The sequence below is a fragment of the Papio anubis genome, chromosome X, assembly GCF_008728515.1.
Source record: "Papio anubis isolate 15944 chromosome X, Panubis1.0, whole genome shotgun sequence".
NCBI classification, from domain to species: Eukaryota; Metazoa; Chordata; class Mammalia; order Primates; family Cercopithecidae; genus Papio; species Papio anubis.
Window position 1 is genome coordinate 834,823 of NC_044996.1, and position 20,853 is coordinate 855,675.

The window sequence follows — 20,853 nt, forward strand, 5'->3', positions numbered from 1 at the left end:
ACTTAAGCCTCAGAAATGGTGGGCACCCCTTCCCCAACATCCCTGCCGCCTTGCTGTTAGATCTCAGACTGCTGTGCTAGCAATGAGGGAGGCTCCATGGGCATGGGACCCTCTGAGCCAGGCGCAGGATATAATCTCCTGGTGTGCCATTTGCTAAGACCCTTGGAAAAGCACAGTATTAGGGTGGGAGTGACCCGATTTTCCAGGTGCTGTGTGTCACGGTTTCTGTTGGCTAGGAAAGGGAATTCCCTTCCCCCTTGCGGTTGCTGGGTGAGGCTATGCCTTGCCCTGCTTTGGCTCTCACTCGTTGGGCTGCACCCACTGTCCTGCACCCACTGTCCGACACACCCCAGTGAGATGAACCTGGTACCTCAGTTGGAAATGCAGAAATCGCCTGTCTTCTGTGTTGCTCACACTGGGAGCTGTAGCCAGGAGCTGTTCCTATTTGGCCATCTTGGAACCTTTTCTTTCTTTCTTTTTTTTTTTTAAATGGATTCTTGCTCTGTCACCCAGGCTGGAGTGCAGTTGTGTGATCTCAGCTCACTACAACCTCTGCCTCCCTGGCTCAAGCAATTCTCCTGCCTCAGACTCCCAAATAGCTGGGACTATAAACACATGCCACCACTCCCCACTAATTTTTGTACTTTTGGTGGAGACAGGGTATCACCATGTTGGCCAGGCTGGTCTCGAACTCCTGACCTCAAGTGATTGAGCTGCCTCCCAAAGTGCTGGGATTACAGGCATGAGCCACCATGCCCGCCCCCCTCCTCAATGGAGTTTTAAACTCTCAGACTTGTCCACACTGAGCTTGCAGCAATTTGTCAATTACAGTTCAGGTTTTCCTACCCTGATGCTGGTTCCCATGGAAGTTTCTGTGCTTAGGTTTTGGCTTCAGTAAGTTGTGATTCTCTGTATTCACCTGTCTTTCCAATGTGTGGGGGCAGCAGATTGACCTGTGACCTCACTTCTCTGGCTTATCTGAAGAAGAGTTGTTGATTTTTCAGTTTATTCAGCTTTTTACTTGTTAAGACGGAGTAGCACCTTCTAAGCTCCTTACATGCCAGACTGGAAACCAGAAGTCTGATTGTCTACTTTTTAAGTATGTTGCCTTTTCAAAATTAAAAATTACTCACACCAATCGTTCTCAAACTTTTCCAAAAAATGTAAGAGGGAACATCTCTCAACTCATTCTATGAGGTCAGCACTACCCTGATCCCAAAGCCAGACAGAGACATTATGAGAAAACAAAAACAAAAACAAAACAAACAAACAAAAACTACAGGCCGGTATCTCTTATCATGCAAAAATCCTCAACAAAATACTAGCAAATCAAGTCCAGGAGCATATTAAAAGGATTATGCAGCATGACTACATGGGATTTACTCCTGGAATGCAAGGATGTTTTAATATACAAAAATCAGTCAATGTGATACACCACATTAACAGAACGAAGGACAAAATGTGATTATCTCAATTGATGCAGAAAAATCTTTTGACAAAATTCAATACCCTTTCATGATGATAACACTCAACAAACTAGGAATAAAAGGAAACTATATCAACATAGTACGAACCATATGTGAAAAACCCACAGCGAACATCATACTCAATGGTGAAAAACTGAAAGCTTTTCCTCTAAGATCAGGAACAAGACAAGGATGACCCCTTTCACCACTTCTACTCAACATAGTGCTGGAAGTCCTAGTCAGAGCAATTAGGGAAGAAAAAGAAATAAAATACATCCAAACTGGAAAGGAAGAAGCAAAATTATCTCTGTTCACAGATGATGTAATCATTTTTGTAGAAAACCCTAACAATCACACATACAGACAGAAACACACACATACACACATACCACTGTTGGAACTAGTCAATCAATTCAACAGAGTAGCAGGATACAAAGTCAACACAAAAAAATAAATTGTGGCTGGGCATGGTGGCTCACACCTGTAATCCTGCACTTTGGGAGGTCAAGGCAGGAAGTTTGTTTGAGGCCAAGAGTTGGAGATCAGCCTGGGCAACATAGCAAGACCCTGTCTCAAAAAATTTAAAAAAAGATTAGCCAGAGGTGGTGGTGCAAGTCTGTAGTCCCAGTTACTTGGGAGGCTAAGGTGGGAGGATCACTTGAGCTCAAGAGTTCAAGGCTGCAGTAAAGCTATGATTGTGCCACTGCACTCCAGTGACAGACCATGACCCTCTATCCTAAAAAAAGTAAATAAAAATTTAAAACATCAGTTGCATTTATATGCACCAAAAATGAACACTTCAAAGGAAATTAAGGAAATAATTCCACCTACAATAGCATATAAAAGAATAAAATACTTAGGAATTAACCTAACCAAGGAGGTGAAACACTTGTGCAATGAAAACAACAAAATATTCCTGAAGGAAATTAAAGGAAACATAAATGAATTGAAAGACATCCTATGTTAATGGATTGGAAGACAATATTGTTAAGGTGTCAATATTGTTAAGATGTCAATTTATAGATTTAATGCAATCTCTATCAAAATTCCTGTGACATTTCTTGCAGAAATAGAAAAACTCACGCAAAAATTCATATAGAATCTCAAGGGGCCGGGCATGGTGGTTCATGCCTATAATCCTAGCACTTTCGGAGGCCAAGGCGGGTGGATCACGAGGTCAGGAGATCGAAACCATCCTGGCTAACACGGTGAAACCCTGTCTCTACTAAAAACACCAAACATTAGCTGGGTGTGGTGGTGGGAGGAGGCTGAGGCAGGAGAAGGGCATGAACCCAGGAGGTGGAGCTTGCGGTGAGCTGAGATTACGCCATTGCACTCCAACCTGGGTGACAGAGCAAGACTCTGTCTCAAAAAAAAAAAAAGAAAAAAAAAAAATCTCAAAGGACACTGAATAGCCAAAATAACTCTAAAAAGAACGAAGTTAAAGGACTCATATTTCTTGATTTCAAAACTTACTACAAAGCTACAGTAATCAAAACAGTGTGGTACTGGCATAAAGATAGACATATAGACCAATGGAATAGAATAAGGAGTCCAGAAATAAGCCCTTTTGTATATGGCCAAATGATCTTCTACAAGGGTGCCAAGACCATTCAATAGGAAAACAATAGTCTTCAACAAACAGTGCTGGGAAAACTGGTTATCTACATGAAAAAGAATGAAGTTGAACCCTTATCTAACACCATATAAAAATTAACTCAAAATGGATCCATTACCTAAATGTAAGACCTAAAATTATAAAACTCTCAGGAGAAAACATAGGGCAAAACTTTGTGACATTGGATTTGGCAATGACTGTTTGGATATGACACCAAAGGCATAGGCAATGAAAGAAAAACACAAATTGGACTTCATGAAAAAATTTTAAATTTGTTCATCAAAAGACACCATCAGCAGAGTTAAAAGACAACCCATAGAATGGGAGAAAATCTTTGCAAATCATATAAGAGATTACTATCCAGAATATATGGAGAACTCCTAAAACTCAACAACAAGAAAGCAGACAACCTGATTTAAAAATGGGCAAAGGACTTGAGTAGGCATTCCTCCAAAGAAGATATACAAATGGCCAATAAGTACATGAAAAGATGCTCAACATCACCAATCATTAGAGAAATATAAATCAAAACTACAAAGAGATACCGCCTCACACCCATTAGGATGGCTACTATCAAAACTAAAACAGAAAATAATGAGTGTTGGTGAGGATGTGGAGAAATTGGAACCTTTGTGCACTGTTGGGAATGTAAAAGTGGTACAGCTGCTGTGGAAAACAATAGGGCAGTTTCTCAAAAAATTAAACAGAATTACCATATGATCCAGCAACTCGACTTCTGGCTATATATGCAAAAGAACTGAAATGGGGTCTTAAAGAGATATTTATACATCAATTGTATTAGGGTTCTTCAATGAAACAGATCCAAGAGTGTGTGTGTGTGTGTGTGTGTGGGTGTGTGTGTGTATATATATGTGTGTGTGTGTGTGTGTGTGTGTCTGTGTGGTAAAAATACAGGGTTCAAGTCAGAAGGCAGAACCAAGAATGCTTATGTCCAAGGGCAGAAGATAGATGTCCCAGTTCAAACAGGGAAAGTGAATTTGCCCTTCCTCTGTCTTTTTGTTCTATTCAGGCCCTCAGTGGAATGGATAATGCCCACCCACATTGGTGAGAGTGATCTTCTTTACAAATTCAAATGCTATTCTCTTCTGGAAACATCGTCACAGACATACCTAGAAATACTGTTTTACCATGTATCTGAGCATGTCTTAGCCCAGTCAAGTTGACATATAAAATTAACCATCATATCCATGTTCATAAGCAGCAGCATTCACAATAGCTAAAATGTAGAAGTCCTGCAAGTGTCTATTGACAGATGAATGGATAATCTAAATGTGGTATATACACACAAAGCATTACGAAAGAAGGAAATTCTGACACATGCTATGACATAGATGAACCTTGAGTATATTATGCTAAGTGAAATAAGCCAGTCACAAAAAGACAAATGCTGTATGATTCCACTTATATTGGGTACTTTGAGTAGTCACAATCATACAGAAAGTAGAATGGTAGATGCCAGAGACTGGGGGAGGTGAGAGTTATTATTTAATGTTTATACAGTTTCAGTTTGCAACATAAAATTAATTCTGGAGGTGAATGGGAGAATATTACACATGTTTTCTTTTTTGAGATGGGATCTCACTCTGTTGCCCAGGCTGGAGTACAGTTTTGCGATCATAGCTCACTGCAGCCTCAACCATCTGAGCTCAAGTGATCCTCCCACCACAGGCGCCAAAGTAGCTAAGACCACAGGTGCACACCACCACGCCTGGCTAATTATTATTATTTGTAGAGGCCAGGTATTGCTATGTTGCCCAGGCTGGTGTTGAACTCCTGGGCTCAAGTGATCCTTCTGCCCTGGCCTCCCAAAGTACTGGGATTACAGGTGTGTGCCACCACACCTGGCCAGAATATTTAATACTACTGAACTGTACATTTAAACATGGTTAGGCTGGGCGTGGTGCCTCACGCCTATAATCCCAGCACTTTGGGAGGCCAAGGAGGGTGAATTGCTTGAACCCAGGAGTTTGACACCAGCCTGGGCAACATGGTGAAACCCTGTCTCTACAAAAAAATTAGCTAGGCATGGTGGCGCACGCCTGTAGTCCCAGCTACTCTGGCGGCTGAGGCGGGAGGATCTCTCGAACCTGGGAGGCGGATCTCGCCACTGCACTCCAGCCTGAGCGACCAAGTGAGACCCTGTCAAAAAAAAAAAAAAAAAAAAAAGATTAAGATAGTAAATTTTATGTGTATTTTACCACGATTATTAAAACTGAAATCCCCATGGGTCACTGATTTACCAATTTAGCTATTTTCACCATTTTTAGATTGTATTTTCCTTCTCTATCTCAGCATTCTGACTAAAGGAAAAGCAAACTTTCTTACAAGAATGAATGATTCTCCAGTGTGGCTGCTCCTGAAAGGAACAATGAGACTTTTGTTATTTCACCACAAGATTGAGAAAGAAAGAAACAAGTGATAAATGCCCAGACCCCTTCTTACTCGTTTCACATCCTGATGATCTGAGGCATGGTATGGCTTTTATTCCAAGCATGTGAATACTTACAATCAGAAACTCCCTCTCCTTTCCCTCACTTTATCATTATTGCCATCATTTATGACAATGGAGGGAGTGTCTCGCTGGATGATATTTGGGGTTCTTTCTTCAGTAGTCCACCATACCGAGCGTTTATTTGTGCTGTTCTCCATCTTTCACATCTACCACTTTTCAAAAGCCCCTGAGAGTCAGTAAGACACGAGACTCAAAACAACTGCTTCACATCTAAGTGTATGTCTTTAAAAATCTCTCCTTTTCCATATTTATGTCTGATGTGTTTTGTTATGGCACAGTGGCATGTAGTATGTGGTTCATAAGTGAATCAATGTACATCTGTGGAGGGCGAATGCTCAATTTTAGATCTATACATGAAAGCTTTTTTTCCAGGGCAGGAGCCTTGCTTTCTCCGACTAAGCCCTTAATTACCCAAATGCCCGTGTGTTGTGCCTTTGGCTTGTTGAAATGATACCAATTGGTAAAATCCGATGGGCGATAAAAGTTAGATGTCCAGAAGCATAAAAGTCAGGAAGAGAGGCTCTTTGTGGCATAGAGAAAGCTGCAGAACTGCTCCGTGGTGTGCAAAACTCATCAGCACATGAAACTAGTGAGTGGAGATAGTCACCTTCAACCACTTTGTAATTTCCACCAATTCACTTGGGGCCAGTGTCCCTTATTCACCAAGATTCACATTGGTCCTTTTGATTATTTGGCTTGAGGAGGCCCCCGACATGCTAAACTGTCACACAGGGAGAGAGGAAAAGTTGGGAACCAGCTTTCACTTAAAACGGCTTTGACAATGGAGGCAAATAATAACATTTTGGGAACATTTATATAAGTAATTATATAATTTCTGATTCAGTAGCTGGTTCATGAATAAATGAGTAATTGGGAGTATCTGAGTGGAGACAAGAATGAGCATTAACGTAGGACTGATTCTGAATTACAGCTCCTGGCACTAGTAGGTTTCAATATACATAGTCTGCTGAAAGGTAATTCTCTCTGTGATATTCCTGGTATCCCTAAGGAGGGAAGTATAATTTTAGGTACATACTGACAAAATTTGAATACAGAGTACTTAGATGAAAGTTATAGCCTGTTTTAGAGATGAAATTGAAGGATGCAGTAGCTATTGCTTTGGCAAAGGATTTTTGGCTGATGCAGTGTATGGTTACTGATTTTATGATTCTTATCACATGACACCTAATGTGTCAGTTGACTTGTGAAAACAGTGTTTCAGTTTAATGGATGTTAGGGATTTATATACAACTTCAAATTTACCTCCTTGTTAATAGTAGAAAAGAGTAGTATGGAAGCATTACTTCCAGCTGCTTTTTGAAGCGTCCACCAAAATGAACGACTTTTTCCTTTCTTCACAGATTTCCTCCTAGAGTGCCAAGATCTTTTCCATTCAACACCTCAGTCATGTACAAAAAGACTGTGTTTGTAGAATTCACGGATCACCTTTTCAACATCGCTAAGCCAAGGCCACCCTGGATGGGTAATAAAAACAATGTTGAATGCTAATTATGAAATTGGGTATCTTATTTTCTATCACAGATTCCCCAATCTTGAGGTTGCAGTTAAAAAGTGCAGCTGCCAAAGAGAAGGTTTCCCTAACTGCTACCTATAGGGAAATACACTGACTGCATTTTCTGTCTTTTTACTGGGCCATCTTCCTCTGCTTGGTCTATGCCAACTGCTTACCTCTACTTAGATGTCAAATAAAATATGTAACAACATGTTATGATAGGATATTTTCTGTCCTAGAATTGTTGCTGAGAATTACAGGTGGGAAGTATCCCCTTATTCTAAAGAGAGGTATCAGCCTATCGATTTAGAACTTGTTCAGGTAATAGTCCAAAATTGGTTCTGCAACCCTTAGCCCCTGACTCACCTCCAACCTTGTATTTAAAAAAAGGCTGGGAACTTATGAAAAACTTTAGATTTGAATATTTCTTTGGAGAGCCTCTTTGGTGTTTTATGTGTTGCTTACCCCATGGGGGATGGGAGGCCTGTCCCTCATGTCAAGTTATAATCAAGGAGACCTCGGGAGAACCACTTAGAAGACTGGACAAGGTACCTATGGAACTTGGGAGACACTGACTACTGCCTGGTTTTTATCTGGACAAATTTTCAAGGTCAGAGGCCAAAAGGGCTTCTGATGGAATAGCAGGGGGAGTGGGCTGTAGTGGGAGTTAACTGCACTACCACTGTTAGGTGTAAGGCCAGGAAGGTCACTGAATGGGACTTGTCTTACAAAGACTCTGTCTGAGAGGTCTTCCTGCCGGGGTTAGATAACCTCAACAGAAAAAGCCTGTGTGGGTTGTACTGCCAGAAGCAGAATCTGAGAGGAGAGATACAAGTGACCAGCAGGAGAAGGTATATCCCATGCTAAGATCAGGTGCAGTGGGGTGTCTCCATGTTGGCAGGGAGAGGTCTCCAAAGAACTCATAAGTTCCCTAAGAAAGAAAGGCAGAATTTTGGTATGTGTCACAACTAGGGAGTACTAATGCCACATTATCAAGAAAGAGTTTGTTGTTGTGCCTATTTTTTTTTACCTCCCCCCACCCTCCGCCCAGCCATCCTTCCCACTTGCTCCTACCATGGAGGGTCCAGAGGCAGAAAGGTGAGTTGGGGCGGAAGATGGGAAAGCAGCGAAGCTGCCAAAAAAATTAATTTTACATATTGCAAATTTCTGGGGCTGTCAGAACGTAGCTGCAGAAGGAAGGGGACTTGCAATTGCAGAAGACATCAAAAATTTGGTATTAGACTGGACTGGACTTGTTAGAACCTAAAAGTGATACTGTTGGTTAATATCTGAAGGTTACTGGAAAAGATTTGGGATCAGCCAAAGTGCAGGAAAAGGGAGATCTCACATAATGTAATTAAAAACAGTGGTCTAAGAAAAATAAGGCTATTTTATGTTTTTATCCCACTAAATCCAGTTCATTCAATACACTGTTTATAGGCATTTTATATTTAGTGTATTCATAAAGTGGAGCTCTTAATTTTCCTCTTGATTTTCTGTCATGGCCTTACTAACAACCCAGTTGCACAAGCCAAAATCATAGGAGTTTTCTTTGACTACTCTCTCTTTTTTTCTATCTCCAGCATCATATTTATGAGCAAGTCCTGTTGACTGTTACTCCAAAACAAGTTCCAAGTCTTCTTATTTCACTTCTTGTAAAATCCAAATTCATCCAAATTCCTGTGGCCTGCAAGGTCCTACATGTTATGTTTCCTTTTTGACCATATTTTCTGTTACTCCCCTGCTGATTCACTGTGCTTCAGCCACATTTTACTCGACTAGACCAAGCTTATTTCTGCCTCTGGACTTTTGCATTTGTTTTATCTGCTTGCAATGCTCTTCCACTAAATCTTTGAAAATCTTACTTCTTTTTCATTAGTCAGATCTCTACTCAAATGTCACCTCCTCAGAGATGCCCTTCCTGACTACTACACTGAAAGTATCCTCTACCTCCTGCCTCATCATTTTCTAGCAAACTACTATCTTTTATAATATTTATAACAACTTGAATTTTTCTTTTTCATTTTTTTATATGATTAATATCTTGAGAATATGATCTCCATGATCTGTCCTGTTTGCTACTGCACCTCCAGTGCATAAGACAGTTCCTAGAATATAGTAGGAACTCTAGATGAATGAATGAATGAATGAATGAATTGAATGATTGCCAGAAATCTTTCCTCAGAGCAACCATAAGGTTAGGCTGATGTTGGCAAGCAAATACTACCTTTTATCAATAATTACAGGGGCATGCTTCTCCACTGTGACCTTGACTTTAACTTTTGTGATAACAGGTTTTCTGGAGTACTATCCCCAAGTGACCTTTGCTGGACATCTCATTCTTACAGGTCTGCTGGGTCCTACCATCCAGGCTGAGGTTTATGACACAGTGGTCATTACACTTAAGAACATGGCTTCCCATCCTGTCAGTCTTCATGCTGTTGGTGTATCCTACTGGAAAGCTTCTGAGGGTGAGTTAAATACCCTCCTATTGTCCTGTCATTCCAGGAATAGAACAGTGAGATGTGTGTGCTTTGTAATGGTGGCACACCTGGAGTTGGATCTATTCTCTTAAATACAAACTTACTGAAAAATAATAATAATAACAATAATGACTAATATGTATTGAGTTGAAGGTTGTACAGCTAGTAAGTGGTGGAATCAGGATTCAAACCTAACTCCATCTAACTCCAGAACTTATACTTGGAACCACTGTGCTACAGTGCAAGCATTCATATAAATAATGTTGAATTTGGTTCATGTAACTGAAAAGTTCCATGGAGTCAGTCAAGTATGGCTGGATCCAAGGATTCAAGTGATGCTCTCAGCATTGTGACCATTTTTCTCCCACCATCTCAGCTGGGCTGTCCTTTTTGTTTTCATTCTAAGGCAGGCTTTTCTAATATGATGGCAAAGATAGCCACTGGGAGCTCAAGGCTTATCTCATTCTTACAGATTGTGATCCAGGAGTGGGAAGCAAGCCTCTATCCCAGTATTTCTTGATGTTGAGTGGTATGGAAGAGTTAGAAAGCAAGAGGCAGCATCAGTCTCACCCAGTTCAATGACAATGGCCAGGATGATGGAGTTCTTCAGCACTCTCTTGAGAAAGGGTTCTGATAGAAGGAGCTGAAAACCATAATTCTCAGCAAACTATCGCAAGAACAGAAAACCAAACACCCCATGTTCTCACTCATAGGCGGGAATTGAACAATGAGAACACTTGGACACAGGAAGGGGAACATCACGCACCGGGGACTGTGGTGGAGTTGGGGGAGGGATAGCATTAGGAGATATAACTAATGTAAATGACAAGTTAATGGATGTAGCACACCAACATGACACACGTATACATATGTAACAAACTGAGAGACCTAGTGGTCTCCACACCAAGGACATAATTGTTTTACGAAGCCCAATAGAGTTGCAGTGTTAGTTATTTGAGAGGTAGTTAAAGTTAATTTGCTTGTAGGGCATCTTGATTTGAGACAGACAACTATATTTTCCACCTCTATGAAAATATCTCCCTGAATTTCCAAATCTCCAAATTTTCTGCTTTACCTGGTCACACAGACCTCTTTGATACAAATGAACATGGTCTGGAGATTGATGTAGGCAAGCTAGAGTGCAAAAAGTGGGCAAAGGAAATGAACAGACACTTCTCAAAAGAAGACATTTATGCAGCCAACAGACACATGAAAAAATGCTCATCATCACTGGTCATCAGAGAAATGCAAATCAAAACCACAATGAGATACCGTCTCACACCAGTTAGAATGGCGATCATTAAAAAAATCAGGAAACAACAGGTGCTGGAGAGGATGTGGAGAAATAGGAATGCTTTTACACTGTTGGTAGGACTGTAAACTAGTTCAACGATTGTGGAAGACAGTGTGGCGATTCCTCAAGGATCTAAAACTAGAAATACCATTTGACCCAGCCATCCCATTACTGGGTATATACCCAAAGGATTATAAATCATGCTGCTATAAAAACACATGCACACGTATGTTTATTGCGGCACTATTCACAATAGCAAAGACTTGGAACCAAATTCTTTCAACTCTTTTAAGGTCCTAACTGAACATTATGTGTGTTTCTTAACATTTACTAGATCATAAATATATCAAGATAGGGAAATTCGTCTTATTTATTGCTGTGTCCTTAGCATATAACATACTGCCTAGCCTATAGTGGATACTCAATGCAAGAATGAGGGTGCAGTGGGCACCAGTCACTTTTTCTTCCTAAAATTAAACATTTCTCACCTGTGTACCCCCTCAGAATTGCTTTTCTGAATGTACTTCAAACAGAACCCGCCATTTTCTTAAAGCCCATGCCTCCCTGACCATAGCAATTAATCTAGGGGTGAGCAGTTGACACTGGTATCCCACCTCCTTGGCCACAGTTGATTGGTCCAGAGATGGGCACCTTACCCAAACTAGGCCAATGAGAGTACTTCCGCCAGCATTTTGAAATTTGTGAGAAAAAGGACCTACTATTACCAGGTAATCCTATACTTAGTGGATGGAGCCCAAATATATAATAAAATCAAGATTCTACTACTTCATATCTTGTGGGCCATGGATCTTATAGGAGTCTTAAGGGGGTGTTGGTCTTGTCCTTTTCATAGTTGTAGGCATGGTGCAAAGGCAGGACAACCTACCTTTATCTGCTCCTTCTATACTACTGATCCTACCCTAAACATGTAGTTGTATAATCAGAGACAGGAAGCCATGGCAAATCTGGAGAGTCTGGACTTGGCTATATCTTAAAGAGTTACATATAATCGTGGTTCAACATTGGTGAAATTTTCCAAAAATTGGTGGAGGAAAGAGTGGCCAATGCAATTTTATCTTTCTCTTTTCTGCTGACATCAGGGAGAGAGATAAGAGCTTTTAAAATCATAATTATGGGGAAATAATATTTTAAAATCTAGCTCAAGTTAAACCCATCAGAAAAGGTAACACCTTTCAGGACCCCCAAATGGCCACATCTTATCCAATGAGGGGACACCAGCCATAGAGTCTATACTGCACACTTCAAATGGTAGCCACGAGCTATCAGGCACTTGAAATGTGGTGAGTCCTACTTGAGACATACTGTAAAATACACACCAGATTTCAAAGGCTAAGTACAAAAAAGATGAAAAATATCTCATTCACTGTTTATAAATACGAGTTGAAATGCTTATATTTGGATATACTAGGTTAAATGAAATACATTATTAAAATAATTTCACCTATTTCTTTTTACTTTTCTTGATGTGACTACCAGAAAATTTAAAATTACATATGTGGTTTGCATTATATTTCTATTGAACAGCACTCATCTGTACATTTCCAGTGAAATGTTTAGCATATGTTGAAGTTACTGCTCCTGATGCAGTGGCTCATCTCAGATATGGCCAAGTTCTTCTGTCCAAGGAAAACTAGGTTCAACCCATTCCTGGAGAGGAAGAGACTCAAATCTTTCTGAGCTAGGTCACTTACCTTGGTTACATCTGTTCTCCACCTATTCTACCAACAACCAAACGGATGGACATAGCTGAAATAAAATCATGCAATCACACTGAATGATGTCTCACCTCAGGTGGGCCTTCAGCATTGAAGCATTCTACTGCTACATTTCATTCTACTGCTACGTTTCCCCTAATCCACACATTCTTAGCTTCTTAGCTTTCACACATTCTTAGCTTCTCATCGAACCTCCAGCATGCGCTCCCGCCCCTGCCCCCACCACAATCTGAGCCTTAGGACAAAGAGTATTTTTTTCCTAATGAAATATTTCAAACAAAGATAGATACAGAAAATAATATAACAAACAAACATGTGCCCATCACCTCACTTTGCCAGATGTTAACATTTTGTCATCTTTGCTTAATGTATTTTACAAAATTAAACATTTTACATACAGTCTGTAACCCTCCATGGGGCTGGCAGGAAAGGGTTCTCATTGTCAAAGTTCAAAGTAATTGATCATTGAAAAAATAATGATCGCATTAAAAGGAGCCCTTATATAATAGAGATATATATTGAAATACTCATAAATGAAATGATATCCTGTCTAGGATTGACTTCAAACACATCCAGCTGATGTTACAATCATTGGGTGAATTGCTGATGTGGAATTTGACATTTGTATGGTGCCAAAATAATATCTCAGAGATTTCTTTTTGATTGCTACTGGAAATGTTTAGAATGGAGGTATCAGGCTAATCCACGGGTCAAATTTAGTGTCACTAAGGATGGGATGGCCAGATATTATCTGCCCCTGATATGGCACAATATGAAGGACTCAGCATCATCTTTGATGTATTTTAGCCAAAAAACTTACTTAACTTGAATCTAATCGGAACTTAGGTATATTCAATAGCATGAGATATTCTACAGGACTGCAAGCCAACTTTCTTTCACTAAATGAGTGTCAGGAAAAAAGGGACTACTCCCTACTAAAAGAGAGTGTGGGCCTAAACAGCCAGATGCAATGTGCAGTCTTAGGTTGAATTCTGATTTGGACCAACTAGCTACAAAGGATGCCTTTGAAGCAATTGAGAAAATTTGAGGCGCGCCCAGCCGGCGGGAGCGCGGCGGCCCGGCTCCCGCAGGGCCGCGCCGAGCCAGGCGAGCCCCTGCGGCGCTCAGGCGCGGGCCTGCGCCACAGCCGCGGGGCGCGGCATTTTTATTCCGGCGACGCTTAAGGAAGCCCGGCCGCGCCCGGTGCATTGTGGGAGCGGCCCGCGGCCCGTTTTCGGGAGGCGGCGGAGGGCGCAAAGCGAGCCGGTCGATACATAAAGAACCCAGCCAACCCGCAGAGGTAGGGGAGGGGCTGAGCTGTGAGGAGAGCGGGGCCCAAGAACCATGTCTGTGCGGGAGTCGTTTAACCTGAAAAGTTACGAATTGGACAAAAGCTTCCGGCTAACCAGATTCACTGAACTGAAGGGCACAGGCTGCTAAGTGCCCCAAGATGTCCTGCAAAAATTGCTGGAATCTTTACAAGAGAACCACTTCCAAGAAGATGAGCAGTTTCTGGGAGCCGTTATGCCAAGGCTTGGCATTGGAATGGATACTTGTGTCAATCCTTTGAGGCACGGTGGGCTTTCCTTGGTTCAAACCACAGATTACATTTACCCGATCGCAGACGACCCTTACATGATGGGCAGGATAGCATGTGCCAATGTCCTCAGTGACCTCTACACAACGGGGGTCACGGAATGTGACAATATGCTGATGCTCCTTGGAGTCGGTAATAAAATGACTGACAGGGAAAGGGATAAAGTGATGCCTCTGATTATCGAAGGTTTTAAAGACGCAGCTGAGGAAGCAGAAACGTCTGTAACAGGTGGCCAAACAGTACTAAACCCCTGGATTGTCCTGGGAGGAGTTGCTACCACTGTCTGTCAGCCCAGTGAATTTATCATGCCAGACAATGCAGTGCCAGGGGATGTGTTGGTGTTGACAAAACCCCTGGGGACACAGGTGGCAGTGGCTGTGCACCAGTGGCTGGATATTCCTGAGAAATGGAATGAGATTAAACTAGTGATCACCCAAGAAGATGTAGAGCTGGCCTACCAGGAGGCAATGATGAACATGGCGAGGCTCAACAAGACAGCTGCAGGACTTATGCACACGTTCAGTGCCCACCCGGTCACTGACATCACGGGCTTCGGGATTTGGGGCCATGTGCAGAACCTGGTCAAGCAGCAGAGGAACGAGGTGTCATTTGTAATTCACAGCCTCCCGGTGCTGGCCAAGATGGCTGCGGTGAGCAAAGCCTGTGGAAACATGTTCGGCCTCATGCACGGGACCTGCCCAGAGACCTCAGGCGGCCTTCTGATCTGTTTACCACGTGAGCAAGCAGCTCGGTTCTCTGCAGAGATAAAGTCCCCCAAATATGGTGAAGGCCACCAAGCATGGATTATTGGGATTGTAGACAAGGACAACCGCACAACAAGAATGATAGACAAATCCCGGATCATCGAGGTCGCACCACAAGTGGCCACTCAAAAGGTGAATCCCACACCTGGGGCCACCTCTTAATCTAGACAGAAATAGTTGTTTGGTTTTGATTTTAAATAGATCTGTTTCCCTTACCACTTCAATTAAAGACTATAAACAACAAAAATCTCATTGTGTCTACACATGGGGGTGACCTTAGGTCTGTTTGTAAGTGGATACAATTAATAAAATAAAATCCATTGCCTTTTTTCCTGTTACATTAACTGAAGATGCACCTAATCTTGAGGCAGCCTCTGAGTTGAGAATTATATTGTTATCCAATACTGTTGATTCATTTTGAATCTTTAGACACTTATCTCTTGCCGCATAGGCTCTTTTTAAAGGTGCTTTCACATAGCACAGACATTACCAGTAGTCATGTCAAATAGCAGTTGGTGTCTTCATTTTATGTATATTTATCATATAAGTCTGATTTTTTTTTTTAAGCGTCTTGAATGGTTTTCTGGAGAGCCAGCACTGGTAAGTGGCACATGATGGTATCCCAGTCATATCCCAGTCATAGGAGGGTTGCATGATTCCTTTGAGTGTTTGATTTGAAAAGCCTAGTCTTGTCTCTCAAGAGCATCTTGAACCCAGAACATTCTCCAGTAGTGCATTCAGTTCAACATGGCAAGTGCTTCACTGCATGGAAAACCCTTTGAAGACAAAAAAGAAATCTTATTTCTTTTTTTGTAGCCTTCCTGATATTTACAGTAATATTAACTGTTTTATCAATAGCAAAAAAGGATACTTTTTGCAATGTAATTGGATGTTCTATAGTGCTACAAGGAATTGCCTTCCGAATGGAGGTTGATGTATAATACTCATTTATAATTCAATATATAATTACGCAAATAATTTTTAAATATAATCAATAATAAAGACTGTTCTGTGGATGGTAGTGTTTAATACATTTTATATTTTGTATAGTGATTTCAGGCCTTTTGTTTTCTTAAAATCAGCAGCTGTTTAGCCTAATTCTTAGCATTATTTTGTCCTTTGCACCAGTACTTTTTTGTGCACCCTTTTCGTGATCTGTGTTAAAAACCTGCACTGCCAACGTTGCAGCTCAAACTTAAAACTTGTTATTCAAATAAATATTTAACTTTTTAAATTGCTCTTGTATAATCAGATGCCCCTTTTAGTATTATTTTAGAAGCATTGGGAGGGTTTTGCCTAAAGTACAATTTATCGGGAAAAACTAGATTTTAGTTTTATAAAACTTTTAAGTCTTTCATGGGACCTATATTTTCTTGAATTAAATTTTGTAGTTCTAGAATAAATAGGCAACCTAAAAAGGTGTTATCTGTGTTTCGTAAAGTGGAGGCTTCCTTATATTTTAACCTACTGAGCAAAGAGGAGGGATTCCTGTCACTAAGCACGAGGGCACTGGATTCTCGAGTGCCCACCTTCATGAGAGAAAAAGCAGCACATCCTGCATGTTTCTGGTGCTTCCAGCTCACAGGCATCAAAGCCACACGTGTAAACTGACTTCTTGCCAAAGGAAATGACCCCTGGGAAGATCAAGCTCCTGGAAGAGGCTTTAACTCCGACGCGACCTCCCCTGGGAACCAGTGGGCAGGGCAGCCTTTATGCATGTGTAACTGGACCTCCACCCGTAAGCATAGTGTGCAGTTTGGAAGAGCCTGCTATGGAACTGAAATTGGTTGGACATTTTATAGGAATTGATATACAGATGTTGGTCCTCAAAAGCTACAAACCAGTGGTCTGCAAAATAAAATGTGTTGGAAACCTCTGAGTAAAAAAAAAAAAAAATTTTGAATATTGCATTGATATTAGGTGATATTAACTGGATCGGGTGTGCTAGTGTCATTTTGTGTATGTGGGAAAATTTTTTTTAAAGATGACTTCTAAAGTATGTAGGAGTGGACTGTCATGAAATTTGTAATGTACATTAAAATGCATCATCATAAAAAGTGTGTTGAAAGAAAAAAGTGAAAGTAGCAATGCAATTCCAAGAATAATTTTCTAATATCCACTCACAAAAACATTAAATTCTTTATATTAAACACATGAAAAATAACGCAAATATATCTATCTTTTAAGATTCATCTCAAATTCCGCCTCCATCAAGCATTACTGAAGAGTAGGAAGCTTGTTTACTACTTTTTTAATCCACTGGGTTGCTCGCTCCATAAGCAGAGACTTCTATCTCGATCTTTATATTTTCAGCTTGTAACTGAGTCTGGTAAAGAATAAGAACTCAATAAATATTTGTGAATAAATAGGTGAATATTTCCACATGGTATTATAATTATATCTTTATATGTCTATGTCCCCCACCAAACATAGTGTTGTACCACTAGGAAAGAACAAAGTTTAAGAAATTTTCTTAAATCTCTCTCTCTTACCCTTTCCTGATCCTCACTAGTGCCTACCAAAGAGTCTGTGACAAAGTGTATTTGTTGTTGAATTGAATTAGGCAAAAAGATGCGATAATAGAAGCGATTTTATTATTTAACAGAATGTGGAGATCTCAACCAGAACCTAGTTTTTACTACTCATACTACGGTTAGTGATCTCAAGATCCTCTGGAATATATGAGGCTTCTCCCCATTTGTGGCTGCTACTTGTTAGTTTTTCAAATTAAGATGCAGAAAGTAGGCCAGAGGTGGCGGCTCACACCTGTAATCCCAGCACTTTGGGAGGCTGAAGTGGGTGGATCACAAGGTCAGGAGTTCAAGACCAGCCTGACCAATATGATGAAATTCTGTCTCTACTAAAAATACAAAATTAACCAGGCATGGTAGTGTGTGCCTGTAATCCCAGCTACTGGGGAGTCTGAGGCAGGAGAATCACTTGAATCTGGGAGGCGGAGGTTGCTATGAGCCGAGATCGTGCCACAGCACTCCAGCCTGGGCAACAGAGTGAGACTCCGTCTCAAAACAACAACAACAACAAAGATGCAAAAAGTCTGTTTCTTATGTAGAACCTATTGGTGACAGTAAACTTGATATGTTTCTTTAAGTGGACAATGGGTATAGAAAGGACAATTTTATTTCTTCCTGCTATAGGAGCTGAATATGATGATCAGACCAGTCAAAGGGAGAAAGAAGATGATAAAGTCTTTCCTGGTGGAAGCCATACATATGTCTGGCAGGTCCTGAAAGAGAATGGTCCAATGGCCTCTGACCCGCTGTGCCTTACCTACTCATATCTTTCTCATGTGGACCTGGTAAAAGACTTGAATTCGGGCCTCATTGGAGCCCTACTAGTATGTAGAGAAGGTAAGTGTATGAAAGTGTATGATTGAGATGAAATAAGCAGAGAAGTACAAACAACTGAATCTATCTATAACAGTTAGCATTTGTGTTCCTTAACCTGAAAGAGGCTTCTTTACTCTAGCATCATGCTCATAGAAAGGAGAATAATCCAGTTTCTGAGAGAAGCAGATATGCATTCTATATAACCACAATAAATTCTAAGCTGGGATCAGGAGCAGCTGAGTTCCAGACTTAAATCTCTCTCCTCAAAGCATTACTGTTTCCCTCTTCAAATCTGTGGGCTTTATCAGTAGTGATTTCTACCATCCTCTGCCTTTTGCAAACATTGAGCTATGTTCCTTGAAAACTTCATGAAGGTGAACACATATAGACTGGTTCAGGTGGTTAGTTTGTCATTTGCAGACCAAAAGTATATAAAAATCTAAGAAAAGTCAGCATTTATTTATATATGTTATTGAAAATTAATTAATTTGGATTGAATTAATATATTCTAAAATAATTATAATCAAACCTGTTTTTAATTTATACCTTAGCATAAATTAAATTAGGGAAGTAAATTTTGCATAATTTGTTTTTCACCCTATTTTTTTATGGTGAAATCAGCTTCACTGTACCTTTTTCTTATTCCAGTTATCTTTTACTGCATAACTCCACAATTTAGTGGCTTAAAACAACAACAATCACTTATTATCGCTCATGGTTTCTGTGGGTCTCATGGAATTTGGGAGTGTTTTGACTTGGTGGTCTATCTAGGTGTGTCTCATGAGGCTATAGTCAAACAGTGGCCAGAGCTGAAATCATCCCAGAGTTGACTTTATTCACATGTCTTTAACCTTGGCTTGATGGTACTGTCCACATGGTCTCTCTCACATGGGTCTTACAGGGTAGCCAGACTTCTTATATGGTCCTGAGAGAGCCCATTAGAAACTGTTTCATGTTTTCTAATGTAACCTTGGAAATCACTCACATAACATACATTCTATTAGTTAGAATGCATCACTAAGACCAGTCTATAGAGGGGGACTCCACCTTTTGATAGGGAATAGGCAAAGAATTTATTAACAGGAATCACCATAGTCTTTCTGAATGGTGATGAATGTGATTCAAAAAAAAGATGGGAGTGGGGAGTGGAGAACATGAGAAAGGTTTGTAGTTTATAATAGTTTCAGATGAAACTATGATTTTTCATATACTAAGTTCAGTTTCATAGTCATAATTAATGAGAAAGTGCCAAAACCACAGTGTGTTATTTATGAGATGTAAAGGCTAATTGAACAAGAACATAATCAAAACATTAGTGTTTACATATGACATATAAAGAAATAAGTTAAAAACCCAAATAATTCTTTGACACAGAGTTGAATTAAAGAGTCAACAGAGGTTCTAGCTCCGGGTAAAATGGATAAACACACTCCACCCTTTATTTCCCATTGAACTTATCTATAAAACCTTGACAAAATGCAAAGCCCAGATATTTAAAAATTTCTAAAAGGCAAATAGAACAAGTAAATAGAGAAAAGGCACTAAAATTCAAAGTGTTACCAAACTTGTGGGGGAGTATACGTTTTTCCCCACTCTAGTATTAACTAAAAAGTTAACATAGACATGAAATGTTAAGTCAAGGCATCCCTTACCTGAAGCTTGAGCTTTAAATTGAGCTGCTTCTTCATGTCAAAGTAATTTAGATGACCTAGGAAAGAATGAGATGTTTCATTCTTATTGCTATTAGTTCAGACATTTCTGGTAGGCTGTGAATTCCAAGAACAAACAATTCAATTGAGTAAGAAATCAAGAGATAATCAAAGCAAATAGTTGGTATTCAGTGAGTTTGTACAGTGGCAATGTGTCCTTGGGAGAAATGGTGTTGTTAACTCTGTAGTTAGCTTTACCTATGTCTTTTACCCAGCCTGATGAGTAGCAGCACACATACTGTTACCTTCTTAGTTCAAGCTAATTTTTATTTCTAAGCATTAAGGGTGCAAGAGAGAAAGAAAGACAAAATGTCATAAACAAAAATCTTTCTACTCAAAATAAGCCTGCAAACAAAAGTTCCCAAATTTAAAAAATATATAAGGCTAAGAAAGATAGCCAACAAGCTCAACAGTTAAAGCATGAAACAAGCTAGTTTGTTCCATTAAAAACTTTAGCTATTGATATACACGGTATTCATTTAAAATGTGAGTATAATTAAAAGCACTGTGGGCTATTGAAAAAAATATGAGTATAGATGTTTAATATGGACAATTATTATTTTACTCAAAACTTTTAATTTACAATTGCAGAAGTATAAAAAGTTATAAGAGTAACAGAAATTATGTATATTAATTGCTTATACACACCTTTTTTCAGAAGCAATGTGTACTGTTGCTGTAATTTTTCTTTTTCTCTGTGATGTGTGTGTATGACGGCTTGTATTTTGTAAATGTTTTAAATTTTTTTCTTTAGTAATTCATTTTTATCATATTTTACGCAAGTAGTGGTCTT

The 20,853-nt window shown here is 40.0% G+C and overlaps 1 protein-coding gene and 1 pseudogene across 4 annotated transcripts in view; both read left to right on the top strand.

Moving 5' to 3' along the window:
- The window catches only part of F8 (coagulation factor VIII), a 150,926-nt gene that overhangs the window by 23,201 nt on the left and 106,872 nt on the right, over positions 1 to 20,853 (top strand). For 2 of the 3 annotated variants that reach the window (XM_031660454.1, XM_031660455.1), the window contains exons 2-4: positions 6,979 to 7,100; positions 9,479 to 9,601; positions 18,160 to 18,372. In XM_031660454.1, coding sequence (XP_031516314.1) covers positions 6,979 to 7,100; positions 9,479 to 9,601; positions 18,160 to 18,372 — 458 coding nt within the window. Of the gene's footprint in view, positions 1 to 5,264; positions 5,578 to 6,978; positions 7,101 to 9,478; positions 9,602 to 18,159; positions 18,373 to 20,853 lie in introns of those variants that run through there. The other variant, XM_031660456.1, reaches the window with a different exon arrangement.
- LOC101003508 lies at positions 13,698 to 17,810 on the top strand (annotated as a pseudogene). Its single transcript, XR_004180560.1, has one exon. The product of XR_004180560.1 is annotated as a selenide, water dikinase 1 pseudogene (transcript).